Raw genomic sequence first — 21,048 nt, 5'->3', positions numbered from 1 at the left:
CTTGCTTATTATCAAAAAATAGAAACGTCTAGATATCTGGAATTAGGTACAAGAGCTAGAAGAATTAGGCAAGCAGATCTTAGCGAAGCTTAGGCTGTACAAGTTTGATTGCCGCGCTGATAAATCGCAAAATCTGTCACGCTAAGAATTTTAAAAAAATATTTAGCTTTTATCAACTGTTTTATACCAAACCCGGTCGCTGGGAAAATGCGGATTGGTACATCAGAAACGACGCCCTTGCCATATGCAATCCACATTGCCTCTGTCAGAGAACAGATCAACCACTCCTATACAACGAACGCTTCACATATAACCAACGTCGTGATCTCAGGTACTATAAAGCTAGAAGGTTGAGATTCAGCTTACAGATTCTAGAGACAAAGACGCAGTGCAAGTTTGTTGACCCATGTTGCCACGCCCACAAGCCGCAGAAAACTGCCACGCCCACACTTTTATAAAATGTGTTGACATTTTTTCACACTGTCGTGTAAATTTCTATCGATTTGCCAAAATTCTATTTACCACGGCCACTAAACCGCCCAAAGCAGCTACGCCTACATTTTGAATTTGTTTATTTTCTTTTTGTGTTGTAAATTTCCATCGATTTGCCCACTCGAACTCGCACAAAACACATAAAACTGCCGGCCCACACTTTTCAAAAATGTCTTGACCTTTTTTTGTTTTATTTTTAGTCTTGCTAGTTTATATCGCAGTGCCAAGAAATTCCCCCATTTAATTCCTTCTAATGCCAACAAACCGCTTACAACTGTCACGCCCAAGAGTCATTTTCTCCACTTGTCAAACAAATTTTAAAAATTCATGTTCGCACTCTCACTAGTTAGTTATAGTAATATAGTAATAGTAATAGTTATATGATAGGCGGGAGACTCGACTACAGCGAGTTCCCCCTTGTTTTATATTATAATTTGCAATGCACTCTCATTAACTGAGATTTTATAGTTAAGAATTTCAACTTTAACTTTCTCTCTGTTTGAACTTATGAATAAGAGAAATAATTCGAGCCATAAATTAGTTGTACATCTAACGTACTCTATTGGTAGAAAATACAGGGTTCACAATTTGTGTATTCTTCGGTTTTTTATAAGAGAGCAAATTGTAATATGAGAGCAAAATCTTGAATAATGCAATTGTATTAGTCGAACAGATAGCGACGAACAATCAATTAAGCTGATGCATACATAAAGTCACTCTGGAAAATAGATAGATGCATTTGTGGTCAGACAATCTTTACGATAACATGGCTATCGCTGTATTTGTATTTTTTTGTGCCGCTCTGGCTGTTGGATCTGTTGTTCTGCTCCCCTTGATCGTCAGCGGTGGATGGCTGCTTGCATTACTAGCCGTTTGGTTGTGGCAACGGAGACATTTCCGCATCTGGCGATGTTTAGGCGTCCCCTACCTTCCGGCAGCTCCATTCGTGGGAAATGTGTGGAACCTTTTGTGTGGAGACTGCTGCTTCGGTGATCAATTTCGAGAGCTATATGAGAGTAAAGAAGCTGCCGGCCGCGCCTTTGTAGGAATCCACGTGCTGCACAACCATGCACTACTTCTCCGAGATCCGGCTCTGATAAAGCGCATTTTGGTCGAAGACTTCGCTCAATTCTCGAGCCGCTTTGAGACCACAGATGCGATACGAGATACAATGGGCTCCCAAAACCTATTCTTTACCAAATATGAGACTTGGCGGGAGACGCATAAGATCTTTGCGCCCTTCTTTGCTGTAGGAAAGGTGCGTCAAATGTATGGACTTCTGGAAAAAATTGGACAGAATCTCGAGGCTCATATGGAGAAAATACTAAATGGCGCAGACAGCGTTGAACTGGAGGTTAAACAATTGTGTGCTCTCTTCACAACGGACATTATTGCAACATTGGCTTTTGGCATTGAGGCGAAAAGTTTGCAGAATCCAGAGGCAGAGTTTCGTAGAATGTGTGTTAAAGTGAACGACCCAAGGCCAAAGCGCTTGTTACACCTATTTACAATGTTCTTTTTTCCGCGACTGTCGCAAAGGCTCGCACTCATCTTTATTCAGAAGAGTACGAACTTTTCATGCGCAAGTCTATGAATTACGTCCTTGCTCAACGCGCAGAAATGAAGAGAAACGCCACGATTTGATTGATATATTTTTGCAGTTGCAGCGTACAGAAACTGCGGAAAACATAATCCATCGACCAGACTTCTTCGTAGCACAGGCTGCTTTTTTGATTTTGGCTGGCTTTGATACCTCGTCTTCCACAATAACTTTTGCCCTGTACGAACTGGCAAAAAATCCGACTATTCAACATCGATTGCGGGCGGAGCTCCGGGCTGCACTTCAGTCTAACCATGACCACCAACTTAGCTATGACACCGTAACCGGATTGGTATACCTACGGCAGGTGGTGGAAGAAGTTTTAAGACTATATCCGCCTACGGCTTTCCTAGACCGATGCTGCAATGATCTTTCATCGTGGAACTGTGGATCGTCTTCCGTCTTCAAATTGCGTGCAGGTACCCGGTCTACATATCAGTATTGGGAATTCATCGAAATGCACAGGTAAAAGGTTATCAGACACGTGTTTGGCAGTTTATTTTATAATTTTCAGAATCTTTGACTGGCCAAACCCCGAAATCTTTGACCCAGGTCGTTTCTCACCCGAACAACGTCAACAGCATCATCCCATGACCTATTTGCCCTTCGGTGCAGGACCAAGAGGCTGCATTGGGACACTACTTGGCCAATTGGAGATAAGAGTTGGACTGTTGCACACTCTTAAACACTTTCAGGTGGAACTCTGCGAAAGGACTTTGCCGGAAATGAGGTTCGATCCCAAAGCCTTTGTTCTTACTGCTCATAATGGGACCTTTCTTCGTTTTGTTAGGAATTCTCTTTGAATTAAATGTTTCTTATACTTTAATCTGTATTGATGTTTATTAGTAATTAAATTTTTAAATTTTATATTGGTTTTTTTTTTCAGTGAACAAAAGCAATTTGAGCAATTTTTGCTGGCAATTTCATTAAATGTTTCTTAAAAAATTTGAAAATTTTTACCATTTTTAAAGTGTTTTGAAAGAGTTTCACATATTTAAAAATTTGAAATTGATCGCCTACACTAGCATGTCTGTTTTAATAATCAATAGCGTTTGCCCAACTCTAAACATTTGACAGTTATAAATCATGTATGTGTCCATTTTTATTTTCCTGTTTTGTGGCATATACAATTTAAATACACTTATATGGAGCTATTTAAGTTCTCCCCTTACAAATTGTTAAAAAATAACTACATCATTTTACACAAAAATTTTTAACATAAACATTAGGTGATAACTTATTGTATTTTTTGTGTTCCCATCTAACAGCTTTTTCTATAGATTTAAAAGTATTGTTTAAAAGAAACATTTTTACATTAAAACTTCCGGAAGCTTTAAAAAATAATTAAGACAACTAAAATACCAGTTAGACATCTACAACAATTTTGACTTTAAATATTGATTAATGATTGTGTATATGTTCAAAAGAAAAATGAATATAATGGGCTGAATTGGTAAAACTAATTAGGCTTATTTAGTTTTTGATTGCGCTATAATATTTCGATGACTATTACAATTCGGTGTTTTAATTTTGAAGCTTTTTGTTTAGCATGACATTTGCGTTATTTATTCTATTAACTTTTTAATATATTTATAAATGCTGGAAAAATTGATGAAAGCAAAACAAAAAATTATATATTCGAAAATAAAATTTAAACCTTTTCTCATTTATCGTATCCATTGCGATTAATTTATAATGCAAATATAATGTGCAGCATTATGAATTTCATTTTTGGTTTTCCTAATTGTTAACGGTTGTTTACCTAATTCACAACACTTGCAAATACAACTAGACAAGTTATGCCTGTTAACAAATCTATAATATACATGCGTATTTTTCTATAAACATATATATGTGTAATTAACTAATTACATTCATAGCAGTGTAGTTCCGACAAACATTTTATATACTCTTATATAGCTTATTTGCATTCTCACATTTGTTTGCGAGTAAACATGTTTGTATTACCTAAACTATTTCGTTTAGTTCAATACTCCATTTTAATTGATCAATAAGTCTTCTAATTAATTTTAAAAAGGAGTTGTGAGTCTCGGATACTACTATCTTCTATCCTGCATTACCACCTGCTTTAGGGCGCCTGCTCGTACGCTTGATTTAACCTCGTGTCCGCCCAGGGAGGCGGTTCCATCGCGAGCGATGTACAGTTGAAGGCCTGAGGCTAAGAAAAATAATATTGTAATTATATACCCATTAATAAAAAGCATCAAGGTACGTACTTTCTGCGGATTCCTCCAGCTGATCAAGTTTAGTATCCTTTAAAATCTCATCAATTAATGAGTCTGGATTGACCCGTGTCTCTTCCACTCGGTCGGAAACACGTGGCCCGTCATCGAGCGCGCCCTTTTTGCGCTTCTCACCGCTGCTTTTCGTCCGATCTAGAGATCCCGTATCACTAATAACTAACGAACCGGAGCTGGGATTCCTGAAGGAACAAAATGAGAATAATCAATTTCGTTGATAGAAATTAGTATATATATGAAATTATTTAAATAATAATGAAATTAATTTTAATTGTAAATAAGAAATTATTAATATTTGCGCGATTAACAACGCAACAAAAGCACAGGCAATATTTTGGCAAAGAATACAACGTTTGCACACTTTTTCGTTGTACCATGCCAATTAAACACGGACCTCTTAATAATTGCATGATTATGCTTATGCAGGGCTTGTGCAAAATCTTTAAATGGTATTAAATTGATAAGATCTATAACAGATTGATTAATTTTTATAAAAACCATAAACATTTTTATTTGCCTGACAAATTTTTCTAAAAAGAAGATAAAAACAATCTATTTCCGTAACAATTTCCGTAACAAGCAGTTATTCTGAACATCTTGATATTTATTTTTTTGGAGTGGTTTACAAATGAAAAATAGCTTTTATGGTACTAGAAATACAGCTCAAACTACCTGCTCTCCGACAAAATAGTTCAAAATTTTAAAACGAAAAATATTTTTGCAGAACACAGAAGCTGTCTAAAGCATGACATTACAACTTAAAAGCGCAAAGTACGAGGGTGAACATATAAAAATTAGAAACATAAAATGAACCCACATCATTGTGATGCTTGGGCGGCGAATGATTTGGGTGGTGGCTAGAGGTGATAGTGTTGCTCCCGAAACGGACATAGTAGTTGCCGACGCCAATGCAGAAGCCTCTGCTGCAGCTGCCGACGTGGAAAGAAGAAGTGAGGCAGCCGACGGATTAGAACGAATACTACAAGCGTCTGTCGGACTGGCGGCCATTGAGCTAATGGCATCGCCTGACATGACGTTGCCCAACCGGGGGTTGCTTCCATGACCGTTGGGCGATCCCACTGTCATCTGCTGTTGATGGTTTGCCGAGTCTACTGTATCCTGTCCATTGCCTGCGTTACACTGGAAGGTAATGACTGCCCCACTGCTGCTGCTGTTGCTGCCATTTGAAGAAGAGGCCGAATGGTTTGAGTGTATACTGGCCAAAGTTCCACAAGGTGATAAATTGGATCCAATAAAAGTGTTAGTTCCTGCAGCACAAGGTTGCTGCTGTCTATTGGTGCTGACAGCACCCATGTTGCTGTTCTGGCCTGCAGTAGTGATATTGCCATCAAAGAGTCGACGAGGAACTCCACTGAAGTTTCTGAATGAACGCGTCCATAAATGCGAATATTTGTTTTAGACATAGAACATTACGGCCATATTATAAAAGCACGTGTAACTAATTAAAGCGGTTAACAATTAACAAAACAATAGAGTAAAAATATAAATGAAATCAAACAAACAAATAATATTTTACTCATAGTGTAACTCCTCTTAAATGAAGCGAATAAGCTTAGCGAATGCGTTTTCCGTAACATAAGAGATTTGCAGGGGCAATTGGGTTATCATGTATGTATTTACTATGTATATACATATATATAATGAATATAATATATATAACTAGAGTCCAGTTTTTCCAATAAATACCCATTACTAAGCAAGTAGGAAGGCGACTGTTTCCTGCAGTGGCCCTCTGACTTCAGTAATGTAATAAATTGATAGAAATTAGCAGAACAAGTATTAATAATAAAGAAATTGTGGATGTGATTTTCTTTCGAAACTTAGGAGGTTGAGTCCGGTTTTTTAAACCCCTTACTAGGTAGGTAATAATAATTAATTAGTTATAATAATTAATAATAGTAATAAAAAATATTTTTCAAGCGTTTTTTCCTGTATAAAGAATATATATTCATGATCGGGAAATGCATCTGAACATGTTTGTTTGTACGTTCTTCTGTCTTCTGAACGTAGCACATGTTTTCAACGCCCATATTATTTTAAAGCAAAACCGCGACCATAATATCAGTGTCAGTGTCTAATTTTACCTAATTTTTAATGCATCTACATTACCAAGTTTTCTAATTGCTACATAATTCTTGTTGTGTTTACTTATATATTAATCCTCCGGTTTTAGTTTTGAAAGAATGTTTCTATTGTTTCCAAATATCTTCCTAAGCGACTATGAATTTCGTTTGTAAATTATGGCTTGCTCGAGCGAAATATGTTGCAGAAATAATGTTTGGTGGTGATAAAAACTGAATTAATTCATTTTTGAGACCTGTGATTGTTTATAATAGCTTAATTATTATGTAATACATAATTAGAACGCCTTGATACGATGATTAATATGGTGATTAAAGTGAAACAGTCAGTGACAAATGAAATACTGTACAACCTTCTTTGCAATAGAACTGTTTTAAAAAACGTACAACTATTTTTAAATGTAAAAAACAATTTAACAAAAGCCCAAAATAATTAGTGCAAATTTAAACAAAACAGAAGTAAAACAATCATCTATCGAAAAAAAACCAGTGAGTAAGCGAAAATGATATCGGCATTTTGGGGTAGTGGACCAATACCAGGAGACCAATGGCAATTCCTAGACTAGGTCCCGAAAACGAAGTCTTAGACTAAACATTTATAAAACAGTTTAACAGTAACGGATAAATTTTAAAAAGTAACGAGTAATGCTCTTGTTTATAGACTAAATTATAGTAGTTTTTAATAGAATTTACTGCATGAAGTTTTGATATTTTAACGCGACGCACCTCATTAGCTCATAGGCAGCACTTGTGGAATGTGGTCGCACGGCGAAGAAATCCTGAGTAGCCAGAGGCGTCGAAGAGCTGCCTTGTTGTATGTTGCGCCGATAAGCTCTCTGAAAGGGGGTACGCGACATAAAGGACACTGAGCTGTTAAACGGCTCCGACGGAGAGTCCACGGCATCGTAGGTAAGGAGACGATTGACATAGCTGCTGCCCAGCACCGTCTTCTCCGCGGACTGGACTAGTCGCGAAAAATTAGGCTTCCGCTCGGTGGTTGGAGTGAGGAACGGGTCAGGCTCAATGCGGTCGCTTACAATGTCCTGTATGGTACCCATTGATCGCATCTTTTGAATGGGATAGTGCATCGATTGTGGACTGTCATTGCCGTCCTGCCCGATGAACTTGGCGTTACCGACTTTTATGTGATGATGATTCTGATGACTCAAATGCTTTACGTACATCTTCGTCGCCGACCCGTTTGATGTGCTGGAGTTCTTCCGTAATTGATGGTGCTGTTGAAAGCGCATTCGCTCCTGAAGCGACTGTTCGTGCATACGCTGAAACTCTTCGCGCACAGACTGCTCTGCATAATGGTCAAAACAGAGGTTGTTTAGCGACTTCATCTTTGGGATCTGCGCATGCTCAGCCAGTTGCTTTAGACGGCGCGGTGAATTTCGGTCCAGTTCTATAGAAGCCTTGTGAAACTCCATCTCCAGAATAGAGAGATTCTCCATCGACTTAATCTTGGCTACACGGGGAGTATGAAAGTTTTCCTCTAGGCCAGAATCATTGTCGCCCGATTCGTTGTTAAGAGACTCATCAGTGTCGCTCGACTCTTCGCTGTCATAATATTGGGTGTTGTGGGATGGAGATCCGGCACTGCGATATGTAGAGCTGGGAGTACCACTACAGCCAGCTCCCATCGGTTGAAAGAGAGGAGCTGCAAGTTCTGCCATTGGAGTACGGAAGTCCTCAAAGGCCAACTTTTGAGAGTTGGTCATGGTGGCGTTTGGAGTCTGGTAGAGCTGTTCATCGCTAGCGTATTCAACAGTGGTGCTGAGACTGAGATGAGTATGAACACGGTGGCTTTTGGCTACTACCACTGGCAAGCTGTTACATTGTTGAAGCTCATCTCCCTTTTGACCGTTCTGTCGGCTACGTGGTATATTCAATTTCATGGCATTAATTGCTCTCTGATTGAGTCTATTAAATAGAGAAACGGATTTTCTAAAGCGACTATATTGTTTGTTATATATTTCGAACGCAGGCAGTCGGTTATGGAAATTGTATTTAAAGATGTAATTTTTGGTTGGTTAGTTGGCCATTTACCCCAGTTTATATATAAAACATAATGTTAATTAAAAAAGAAAGATAGAAATTATTAAGAAATCAGAATTAGTATATATAACGTAAGTATAAAATATAAGTAAAATTAAACGGAACAAAAATAAAAAGTTCTGTAAGACCATGTGATGAAATAAACAAAAACCAATATGTTAGGTGTTAAGTATTAATGAAACCTGCTTAGGCTTGATCAAGCAACAGGTTTTGAATAATACTAAAAACTGTACTACATTTAGAAGCTGTAGGAATTAAAATAAATAAATACGCTTAAATAAGCGTACTACATTTTTTTTCAAATTTCTTGGTCTTGAAAAGGACAATAGTCCAAGCAAGAATTGAACTTAACAAACAAAAAACTTACTGCCAAAACGGACCCGAAAACGAAAAGGATTTTACCACCCGTCCATACAAAGGTTACATTTAAAATGTGCCTTCTGTAAATAAATTAACCCTAATGTCTTTGCCTTAGCAGAGTCTAGTCAACAAACAGCTGGGGCATGTGCCTGCATGCCAGAAAATAATAACATAATAACAAAAGTGAAATTGTCCAATTTCTGCACTTCTTTTTTGTATTAATATAGATTAGATAATTACGAAAACTATTATACCGAAAAAAGTTGATTTTAATAATAACCAAATTGTGTTTGATTAAATGCTTACAATTTGATTAAACTAGATTCTTTTTTTACCGTAGTTACTATAAGATACATTCAAACACTGAGTCTGTTGCATAACCCTTAAAAAAAGGGTTTCCCTTTAGGCCTGAATAAAAGTAGCTAATAGTATGTTCTTAGCTAAAGTATCTTAAATGACATAGAACTTAATATAGTTAATAGATATTTATCTCTGTGAAATCTAAGCAAAATATATTAGCCAGTAAAATATAATGTATAGATATATACATAGACGAAAAATAAAATAGTTTAGGAATATAGCATTTTCATTTTCACGCTCCAACGTGGAGTTATGCCATCCAGGTGTGGGGAACTGCCGCCAAATACCAGCTTAATTGGCTCCGTGTGGTCCAGTCGAGAGCTGCACGTCACGCATCTGGGCTCCCCTGGTACGTGACGAACATAGTCATCGAAAGAGGTCTGAAAGTTAGCCTTCTTGGGGATCAGATTAATTTCCACAGCAGCCGTTATGCCGACAGGCTTATGGCCCACCCGAACCAACTAGCAACTATCCTAGCTGATCCCATCTCCCTCCGAAGACTGAAGAGGGTACACCCCAGCGATCTCCTTACCCGGAGGATAACATAAAATATTACATTTTCTTTTGTACTTTATAATTAAGATACCACTTGGTCTCATTTATCTTTATCACACATTAGGTTAAGTTCAGAGGAATTACTGAACGATTCCTTTTGAAACCTTAATAAATAGAATAGATCAATAAAAAAAAAAAGCATTTTCAAATACAATAAACACAGGAATGGAGACTTATCTATAAGAAACTCTATACTTAAGTATTTTTCTATTTAGTAAATCAATTATATTTTTAGTACAGAATGCAATGTTCAAACTATTCCAGTAAGGACTGACTTGCCTCATATGATATTAATTTATTTCAGTGTTCTTGCGTTAGGTAGAGGTTTTAGACACAATTAAAATATGCTTTTATATAAAGCCTTAGCATATATAGTACTTGCTGAGTTTTAAGCATTGTTTTATAAGAAATGATATAAAGATATCGATTTTTTGAATCTATGGTAAAATATGTCAGTAATAACACAAGAAAAATGTTTAAAGCTTTTTACAGAATATAAGCGCGTTTTAAAATTGTCTTGTCGACTTACCTAGCATGTCCCGAATCACCCTCAGAACTTTGCCTTGAGTGTTGACTGTGCGAAAAACTACTGTAACCCGAACCTTTTGACATCTATTTCGGAAAACATTAACAGAACATTACGTATTTGTCAAGTCAAGTGATTCAGCCCTATACTCACTTGACTAGTATTACTGGAATTTCTTGAATGACCCATTTCTATGAGGGTGGCGTTGCCGGCGCCAGAGAATCCGATAGCCCCTACTGTTGTCCCGTAATTGTTGCTGCCAATGATTCCCAGTTGCGGTAGCGGCTGGGTCACAGGACTAATAGGATTAGCTATGATGACTGAGGCATGCTGCTGGAGATTATCCGTAGTCAACGTTATCCCCGATTCCGAGGACTCCGACAAGCCGGAGTCTGTCACAATAGTTGCTATCAAAGCCTGGTTGTCGATATCTGTAGGTATTGCAGAAGAAAAATTCCGGTTAAACTGTTTCTCTGTTCCGATTAAACACTTTAAAATTTTAGCGATAGCGTATATGCTTATTTGTGGGTGAACAAAACTTTCGTTTTTACAGCCTAGTGCCTCTTATAGCTGTGCATCTAATGACAAACTGCACCAGGAAACAACACGAAGGCGACTACAATATATATACGATATAATGAAAATTTCAACCAAAATCAAATGAGATTGCTTTTAGTCAAGTTCACGAAATAGCAGATAGCCGCTATTCAGCTACATTCAGTTGAATGAGAAATTTTATCACTTTCTGCAATATCGGGAGATTTTTGGAAACATTAAAATGGAAAAAAAATGTACAACCAATTTTCAAAGTGTGGAAGTGACTGTTTTGAGCGGGTGTTAGAGTGGGAGTAGCAAAATTTCGAAATAAAATTACAAAGCGCAAGTCTCTGAAATCTGCATGCTTAATCTTTTTATAGTTCATAAGAACCAGTTATACTGATATAGGTATTAGAATATATACTATATTTGATATATACTTTACAGGGACGGAAACGTAACTCTTTCAAGACTAAATAAATTAAATATTTTATGTCTTTTACAGAGATAAAAACGTTATGTGCGACGTGTGACTAATACACACTGCTCATCGAATCTAGTAGTACAATACATGGAAAATGATGTAAATGGGCTGTATTGTTATTACTTTTAGAGGAAAATGGTATACTAGATGCTTTATGATGCGTATATAAATTATGCTATGCTATAAATTAGCATCACTATTTAAAAGATTGTCATCCAGATGTTAACTATGTTCTACGATAAACCAAAAGCCTGATTTATAACTAATACTTACCCTCCTCCTTTGTGGTGGAAACGGGTCGCGTTCCGGGTAACGACTGATTACCGGGGATGCCGCCCAAAGTGACTCCACTACCGCCCAAGGAAACGGATGCGCCACCGCTTCCGCTTCCTATACTGGGCAATGCGGTAGCCGTCGGAATTTGCAGACCTACTCCAGTGGCTGCATTTGAAAAGTCATCCATTGAAGGCTTGCTCTGCTTGCTCTTTAGATTTGGCGTGGGTCTGTAGAGGTATATGCTTTATTATAACAAATTTTGAAGGTTTGAAAAGGGATTCCTTACGCTTTGAACAGAATGTCACCGCTAAGCATATGCATCTTAATGCTCACTCGCAACATCGAATTGTCTAGGCGGTGTCTTGAGTCATAGCCCTCCAGGAGAAACCGACGGGAGGTGAGGCCGGCGCCAGCGAATTCGGCCAGATTGAGGTCGATAAAACCAAGCTTATAGTAACTTCGTCCTCCCTTCATTTCTTTGCGTATTGATATACGCAGGTGGCAAGGATCTAAAACGCCGGTTGAGGCATTAGCGCTCATCTTGCACGGAAACTCAAAGCTGCGGTTCCATTCTACTCGATGGTTGCGCACTTCCTCGCTGGGCAAAAGCATTTAATATAACTGAACCATTTCTATGAATCTAATGATATCTCACCGACTACTGTACTCCTGAAAAGAACCTCCATCCAGCAACCGTATCTTTGCGAACAGCACCTCATTGACCAGGGCCACCTCTACTAAATCCTGCAATTGCACTTCAACATTGAACTTGTACTTTTTCTTTTTCATCATAAAGGCCATGCCAGGGGCGCTAGGCCCAAGAAGTGTCATTAATTTCTGTCCAACAACGTAAGTTCTTTCGCCTTCCTACCACAAAATGAATGTAGAGCTCTCAGCGGTTGTGCAAAACCGCCTCAACTTAGCCTTTGAATCAGTTGATTGACGGTTTTAGAATTTTTAGTTTATCCGTTTTTTTTGAGCTGGTTCCTTAGCTATTGCTTTCATTGTCGACTTTGTCTCCGAGCAGTAAATTGTGTTTGGGGCCTGTTTTGTCAACTCTTTAAGTAAATAAAAACAAAGATTAGAAAGTTTATTAGCCACAAATACGTTTTTGACCTTAAATTGAAAAATTAGTCAATTTACTAACACTTGAATGGCAAATGTCGGCTATAACCGACCCCAAGATAAGCATTCTTGTTAAATTTTTATCTGACAAATATACATACGCTCCTAACCTAATTGTATAGTCATATATATAGGCGATGGACAAAAATATTTACATAAAATGCATTTCGAAACAACGCATTTTAAAATTCGATTTATTATTTCTCAAAAATTTACGGAAACATCTTAGCCTACACTCATTTCTATATATTTATAGCCTTTACTCCACGCGTACAAACTTTTTAAAAATGTTTTGATATTTTTTCATATTTTATAAGACTTGTAAATTTCTATCGATTTGGAAAAAAAAAGTGTTTTGCCCCCACCAACTGCCACTCCCACTCTTATGAAAAATGTTTGTAACTTTTTCCATATTTTTATTAGTCTCGATTTAATAAAAAAAAGTCACGGGTCATTATATTCCCCAATTTCTAACAATTTGGTAAAAAACTAGCTGAGTAACGGGTATCTGACAGTCGGGGAACTCGACTATAGCATTCTCTCTTGTTTTATCAACATTTCTCAACAGTAATAAAATTATTCTTAAATATTTTTCCAATAACATTTGGAAATTTTATGCTGTATTCAGTATTTTTTTTAGCTCTTTGTCAGCAATTTTTTTGTGTCAACATCAGTTATGACAGTTTTATGGCCATTTATCGTAGAGCTCGATTCGAGAGAAGGTAAACGCGATATAGAAAAGAGCACAGTAACGAAGAAATAAATATAATATAAAAGAGTTTATAATAAATATAAATATTAGTAATATTGTTTTTTGTATATAGTAATTATGTATTAAAAAATTTGAATTCATTGCTTTAAGAGCGGCAGAGAGAAAGATTACGGATAATAAGATAAAGTATATTATAGTCGGAACATAATACTTAGTAAGAGTCATGCAATGATTTAAGATTAGGGGTATGTAGTTTCTAGTGAATCTACTTGGAACCGAGAAGTTTTGCCGACCAACATGGGGGATTTGTGAAGATTCCAGAGATAAGGTAAACAGTTTCAGCAGAGGCTTGCACAAGCCTTCCGCAATGAATCTGAGCACAAAGTCGGGATTCCGTCGGGACCTGGCGATAGACACGCTAAAGATCGTAAAGCAGTGACCTTTCGTTTAGAGTGGGACCAACTATTAGATTCGACTTTGATACCTCGTAAGATTATGGCTGTTCGGGATGAGGTAACGTAGAATATGTTGTTTGAAGAAACTTGGCTATTGCCTGATCCGATGTTACCGTAGTGTTTTCAAAAAATAGCAAAGAAGGGTAAGAAATTGGTTTTCGCTTAGTTTTAACGAAATTATAAAGCTGTTTCGGATCCTGTGCGAACTTGAACTTACAACGGTTCAAATAGCTCTTGTAACACTGAGAATTAAGCACGGTAAAAGTTAAACGAGCACTTTATTATTTAGAAAGGAAATACTGAGACCCGCTATTTTGAAATTTTGTAGTCAGTCTGGATTTTACATTTCTTAGGTGTGTAAACTCTTTGCAAAGAGTTTTTGCGGTTATTTTTTAGCTCCGATAGGTGGCGTAGAAGCGGGCGAACATGATTTTATCGACTCGGTTTTGATACTAATCAAAGTAAGTACTGATTAGGACTGAAGTCCCTCTGCTAGGGTACAGTATAGTGGTGATGATGGGTCAGTTAAGTTCGGTTTTGGGCATTGCAATATTAAAAACAAATCTGCATTAATTAGGCGTGTCTAGAATTTTAAGAGAGAGGTAGACAAACATGGCTTGATCGATTCCTTAAGGTTTCTGGATTTAAGATGAATTGAAGTTTGTAATGTATTGATCTTGGCGTGCCGAGGAATATATAAATATCAATAGTCAACTATGTAAAAATCCCTATCGAGTCAAAAAGTACTAGCTGTAAACGTTTACTTCTGTTATTATACCCTTTACTCGTAGAGTAAACGGGTATACTAGATTCGTCGAAAAGTATGTAACAGGAAGAAGGATGAGTTTCCGACTATATGAAGAATATAAATTCTTGATCAAGATCAATAGCGGAGTCGAACTGAACATGTACCCCTGTCCGTATCCGAATCCGTCCGTATAGATGAAGAGCATTATGATATTTTTTCATTTTTTTATTAGTCTTGTAAGATTCTATCGATGTGCAAAAAAAAATTTGCCACCAAATTGCCGAAAATGCCCACAGACCGCCCAAAACTGCCACGCCCACTCTATTAAAATGTATTTAATTTTTTCTCATTTTTTTCCCCAATATCTATCGATATTCCAGAAAAATGATGAGCTTCCCATATTCACTAGCTGAGTAAAGGGTATTTGATAGGATATTTGGTAGTCGGGGAACTAGACTATATCAGTTTCTCTTATTTGTGTATAAGATAATGTTGAAGATTGACTAATTCTCTATCCACAACAAATAGTCCCAATGTACTTCTTGGTCTTGGTCCCGTATACAAGAATCGTTGAAGAGAATTATCTAGCTAAAGGTAACAGTAAACCTAGTTTAGATCGCATCTTGAAGGTACTTTTCTATTTTAAACTTTACTTTTCGAAAAAAAATTTACTACACCTAATGTATAACTATTTAAAATCCGGTGTGCTAAGCACGGAAAGTTAAGATAATAAAATTCCCTTTGTAAATGTCACAAGCCAGAAAAATTTGAAAAAATTAATATTTAAAAAATAGTGTTATCGATATCTGTTGCACTTAAAACACTTAGTCAGCTCTTCCAAGAAGGTGTTTATATGATCCTGTGTACCCACTAAAGATAAGATAAGGCAACCAATTAGCGCAAACAGCTTGAAATCAAACAATGATAATAAAAAATTAATAATAACAACCAGACTAACCGCTTCTATTGTATAGAGAACCCCGCTTTCAGTCGAATGTCAAAACATATTATTGATAAAGAGGAAAACGACACAAATTATTTACACATTTCGAGTAAGCCAGAGGCTCAGACTGATCTGACAAACTTTATCGGCGTTGGCTTTTATAAATGGACAATCGTAGTTCACATATGCCAAACTGGAAACAATTAAGAGAGTAGATATGTGATTGCCGCGCTTACGCTGTGCTAAAAAAAATGTCTCCTCTCATGGGGACCAACATAATAGATTTTTAACGGTGCCAATATATTGCCCTTTAATAAAAAGCAAGAGACTAATGCTATAGTCGAGTTCCTCGACTATCAGGTACCCGTTATTCAGCTAGTGTGAATGCGAACGAGTAATTTCATCATTTTTCTGGGACATAGATAGAAATTGGGGAATAAAATGAGAAAAAAATTTTTAAATTGTTCCAAAGTGTGGTCGTGACCGGTTTGGCGCTTTGAGCGTTTTAGTGGCCGTGGCAACATAGGTTGCCCCGTGTGTGTTGCGTCTATGTCTCTAGAATCTGTATGCTGAATCTCAATCTCTAGATTTTATAGTTACTGAGATATCCACGTTCATACGGACAGACGGATATAGACAGATCGACTTGGTTATTGATCCTGATCAAGAATATATACACTTTATACGATCGGAAACGCTTCCTTCTGCCTGTTACATACTTTTCAACGAATATAGTATACCTTTTTACTCTACGAGTATCGGATAAAAATATCAAGACAGTCATGGCCATATCGACTCGACTATTGATCTTGATTAAAAATATATAGGGTCGGAAATGTTTTATTTATTAAATAGAATAAACAAGAACGAATGATATAGTCGAGTTCTCCGACCCATTACTCAGCTAGTGCAAGTGCGAATGCGAAATTTCATAATTTTCATAATATCGATAGAGATTGTTAAATAAAATTACAAAAAAATTTACAAATTGTTCAAAAATGTGGTCGTGGCAGTTTTGGGTGGTTTTCGGACGGCAAAATATTAATATGAATATTGTTGAAGATTATTAAAAAATTATATATTATACATAATAGTATATATGTATGTACATATCTTAATATAGATATTTTTAACATATTCAAAAACCTTTGCTAAAGCATTGCGAAAATAAGAATATTCCTCTTTATTAACACCTTAACCCGTCCCAAAGACACTAGTGATTCCTGTAAGCGAGCTGTCTGCAGGTAAATGAATGCATGTTACAAGCTTCTGTCCTCCAACACGATGATCCACCATTATCTGGTTGAACCCACTTTGGCGCGTAGACGTGTCACGACGGCCAAACAAACTAAACTAAAATGCTGTTGAAACATCACAGAGTTATAGAAAATCAATAAACTTGTGTTTTCGAGATAGCCGTTGTTTTAATGTGTGATTTGGGGTGTAATCTCCTCTGTGTCCTCTGAGACAGTGACTTGTTTTGCCTTAGGCAGCGCAAAGCCAGACATTAAATCAAGCATTCATACGGAAGTCGAAAACACTTTTCCACATGATAGAAAAAGAGGATGCAAATGGCTTTGAAGCGATCATAATTTGCGACGACTACCAAATCTGCTTTTGGTAACGACTGTAAAGGGACGAAAGGAATGCATATAATATGAATATTGGGAGTATGTAGGTATTTTGAGTAGGCTGAATATCAATTGAAAAGTAATAAGCAAAATAGTATTAAAAACAGATCGAACGCTCAAATTTCTCGACTATAAGATACCCGTTAATTAGCTAGTGGAAGAGAAGGGAAAAATACCTACATTTATTTGGCAGATCCACCGAAGCTGGGACGTAATATACAAAAAAAAAACATTTTCAAAAGTGTAAAGTAATTTAGTGCGGTTTGTGGGCGTCAGAAAAGGAGTGAACAAAATATTGTTGGTATACTGATAGAAATTGGTAAAAATTTAAACATTTTTCTAGTGTGTGCGTTGCAGTTTTTGGCGGTTTAAGGGCGTTAGGGTAGGCGCCGAAATATCTTAAACAAACTTTCACAACATAATTGGTATCGAATAATATATCGAATATCATTTGCGTGTAGGTTAACGAATAGCTAAAGGATTGGCTGTAAGTTTCCGTGAGGCTTTTTTGTGGAAATTAACGTTATGGCAACAGAAGGAAGTTCGAGTCCGTTTATGTTTTTATAAAGATAGCCTAATAATAGGACTAGAAAAATTTTGAACATTGACATTTAAAACTTTTTGCTTGCTAGGTTTTAAAAAGATCTTTCGACATCAATATACACGTCTACTGAGGAAGAATATATTTATAGGGTCGGAAAGGCCTTTATGGAAGAGTGGAAGAAAGTGTCGTGCAAGCCAAGAAATTTTATCTAAGTTCGATTATGTCATTTGCAACTTTGAAAAAAAAGTTGTGAACTTGAATTTCACAAACACAAATAGATAAGAATTTACCAAACCGACATTTAACTCGGTAATCGTTGTCGGACTGGTTCGACAAGTTCTGAAGTGTAACTCTGTCTATATTTTTAGGGTATGGTGAGGAACCCTACCAAGCCATACAATTTCAATTACCCAAAGTGTTTAATATCTGCCTTTTATTAAAAAGTTAACAACAAAGGAGGCTTAGAGGCTTTTTGACAGGAAAAAGCTTATATATACTTGCAATTACTGAATAACACAAGAACGAATGATATAGTCGAGTTCTCCGATTATCAGATACCCATTACTCAGCTAGTGCAAGTGCGAACGCGAAATTTCATAATTTTTTGTTTAAAAATGTGTCAGTTTTGGGCGGTTTTAGGACGTTAGAGTGGGAGTCGCCAAAAATTTGTTGGCAAATAAATAGAAAGAAATAGAAAAATTATTAAAAGTATTACACAAATTTACAGAAAAAATAAGCGTTGCAGTTAAGAACGGTTTTAGGGCGTGCCAAAAATTTTTTTTTTTGCAAAACGATAGAAATTTACAAGACCAATAAAAATATAAAAAAATATCAATTCATTTTCTAAAAGTGTGGGCGCGGCAGGTTTGTGCCGTTTGTGCTTCTTTGTTTCTACAATCTTTATGCTGAATCTCGACCTTCTATGCTATTTGTCCTGAGCAAGAATATATATACTTTATATAGTTTTAAGTATATTTATAATGTATTGACAGCCTCTATTCTGCTCTGTTTTTTTTTAGTTATATTAGTTTTTAGTTATATTTCAAAGGGCACATGCATTCCATTTTTTGTAGTTAGTAAAGCACAGAAAGCCGAAACTGTAGAACTTTCCCTGTTTCTCGTTATGGACCCACATGGATGTGAAAAAATTTGAATCTAATTGAGTACATCCTCATTACAGAAGCAGACGAAGTCAGATCTGAACGAGCAATTCAGGGTTGCCCTATCCCGTTTAACCTCATTGGTGCTGATTTGATTTGATTATTGCAAGCATTTATCACACCTCACACTTCATTGCGAAACTGAAATTCCAAAGCCCGGCAATTTATATGCCAAACCAACGGTGGGTGACCAAATATTGAAGCAAAGTTTAAACCGTGACCTTTCGTTCATTCTATATCAGACGTCCACTATTATGATTATATTTTTTAATTGCCACGAAAATAAATTAAGAACCTTTTTTGGGGGGCGAGGTCTAAAAACATTTTTAAGCTCTGCCGTCACTGCAATCTGCATGCCCAATCTGCAAACTCAAACTTTTTTTATCCCTTTAGTTTCCAAGATTTTGAAATTCATACGGATAGAAAAAAAAGCCGCAATATCATTCGAGTAAATTACAAAGTATAATTTACTTATAAGGGGCGCTTTTTAAAAAATAAATCATAAATTGTATTAATTCACTAAAATTTATATAAAAAATTAAGCCAGCAAATATAGAAACAAATCAGTATAAAACACAATTAGCCTAGACCAACATAAAATTAAAGTAAAGAATAGTAGCTTCAACAAGCCGGAGCTTATATACCCTTTCAGTATTTTGATATTAAAGATAGAACAGCTTCATCCAGATTTCAATTTAAAACCAAAATTATATACTGTCAAAAACTGGTGTATACCGAAAAAAAAGATATATTAAATAGTTCTGATCAGGAATATGTATACTTTATATGGTCGCAAATGACCGCCTAAAATCAATATACTCTCTGCTAGGGAATAAAAACAAAGAACAAAAGAAGTCAGTGCGTATACGTGTACGTGTGAACACACATACATATGTATACCAAATTCAATCGAAATTCGGTTTAATGGAGGGAACACTGTAAGCCTTGTAAATAAATAAAAATACAATACAATTATCCCAATCGGACTTACCTCTTAGTTGAATTCCGCACAGTGAGCTTAAATGTGGGCGTCAACGCTAACGTTGCAAACAGCTGATTATACGGCGGAGACACATCCGAAATAATATTTGAAACACGCCATTTACACTTACCGCACAAAATACGGAGCTTCGATGTGAAAAACAGAAACAACACATTAAAATCGAACAAGGTGGTAGCACAAACACAACAGCAGCAGAACACCAATACAACTGCTCCCGAAGGGCGTCGAACGTGATGCTGCAGTTGTTTGTGCTTTGAAAAAATCTACATTTGTTGTCGTCCTCGGTGCTGGGATTTCACAATTATTAAAATGCAACTTAGCAACTAGGGACCAACAAGATTATTTTATTCACACGCACGCTTTTGTTGATGTAGTCAATGGTTTATTCACACCGAGGTTTATGGATTATTCACCGAGAAAAGCGAAAAGGGAGGGTTCAAATGATGAATATCCCCAGCACAACGATACAGATTTGTTTTCAGGTCTACAAATCGCATTTTGCGAATCTCGTTCGTTTGAAACAAAGCGACTAGGAAATTGTATGCCTCACTGCTTTGGCAACACTTTTTTTTACATTTTTCTAGTGAAAAGGCACTCACAAACGCACACCAGCACAAACATTGGCACCACCACGCACTCGAACGACGCTGCTTACCAAACGCACCAACAATAATATCAACTGCCTTTGCTTGCGTTTGTTTTCGTGCAAACATAACTTTCCTCGGATTTACTAGCGAAAAATGTAGTTTTGCACTTCATTAATTTTCAACAGAATACCACCGATGATGCGCCACCCACGTCCGAACCAGTGTGACCACAGTGTACAGTAGGACTGCACCGTAACTATTTTAAAATACCAAGCTAGTATTTATCAGAATATACCACAACTACTAAAAAAAATTGCTTAATTATTTTTATTATTTGAGACTTCTTTGAAGCGCTTATTACACTGTAGCACTTAATTTTTTCTTAGCTAAAGCTAAATAAATGCCCATGTATTGCAAAGGGGTTTCGAAAATGGGCTAGAACCCCGGTGTCAAGAAGCAAACAAACTAAACCTTAAATTAAAATTAAATAAATTAAATATTTCTAAAATTTAGTAATCTCATTCAA

General features: G+C 36.6%; 1 protein-coding gene and 1 pseudogene across 9 annotated transcripts; one reads left to right on the top strand and one right to left on the bottom strand.

Moving 5' to 3' along the window:
• Window positions 1-1,246: 1,246 nt before the first annotated feature.
• On the top strand, window positions 1,247-2,959 carry LOC6618264 (annotated as a pseudogene).
• A 210-nt stretch (window positions 2,960-3,169) lies between these two features.
• Window positions 3,170-20,753, bottom strand: LOC6618268 (protein FAM102A). 9 transcript variants are annotated; one of them, XM_032716419.1, is made up of 11 exons: window positions 20,535-20,753; window positions 19,924-20,060; window positions 12,270-12,672; window positions 11,901-12,212; window positions 11,612-11,841; window positions 10,471-10,748; window positions 10,321-10,403; window positions 7,182-8,414; window positions 5,171-5,734; window positions 4,330-4,535; window positions 3,170-4,271 (listed from the first exon to the last, which is right to left on the bottom strand). In XM_032716419.1, exons 3-11 carry the CDS (start codon window positions 12,443-12,445, stop codon window positions 4,153-4,155), a joined length of 3,201 nt encoding a protein of 1,066 aa, XP_032572310.1. In that variant the 5' UTR covers window positions 12,446-12,672; window positions 19,924-20,060; window positions 20,535-20,753; the 3' UTR covers window positions 3,170-4,152. The 9 variants fall into 9 exon arrangements, with proteins under 9 accessions (XP_032572310.1, XP_032572327.1, XP_032572331.1 ...); XM_032716436.1 differs by having other exon boundaries at window positions 7,182-8,405; XM_032716440.1 differs by having other exon boundaries at window positions 7,182-8,381.
• Between the last annotated feature and the right edge of the window lie 295 nt (window positions 20,754-21,048).

This window comes from Drosophila sechellia, chromosome 2L (assembly GCF_004382195.2).
Source record: "Drosophila sechellia strain sech25 chromosome 2L, ASM438219v1, whole genome shotgun sequence".
NCBI lineage: Eukaryota > Metazoa > Arthropoda > Insecta > Diptera > Drosophilidae > Drosophila > Drosophila sechellia.
This window is presented reverse-complemented; position numbering and strand designations above follow the sequence as displayed.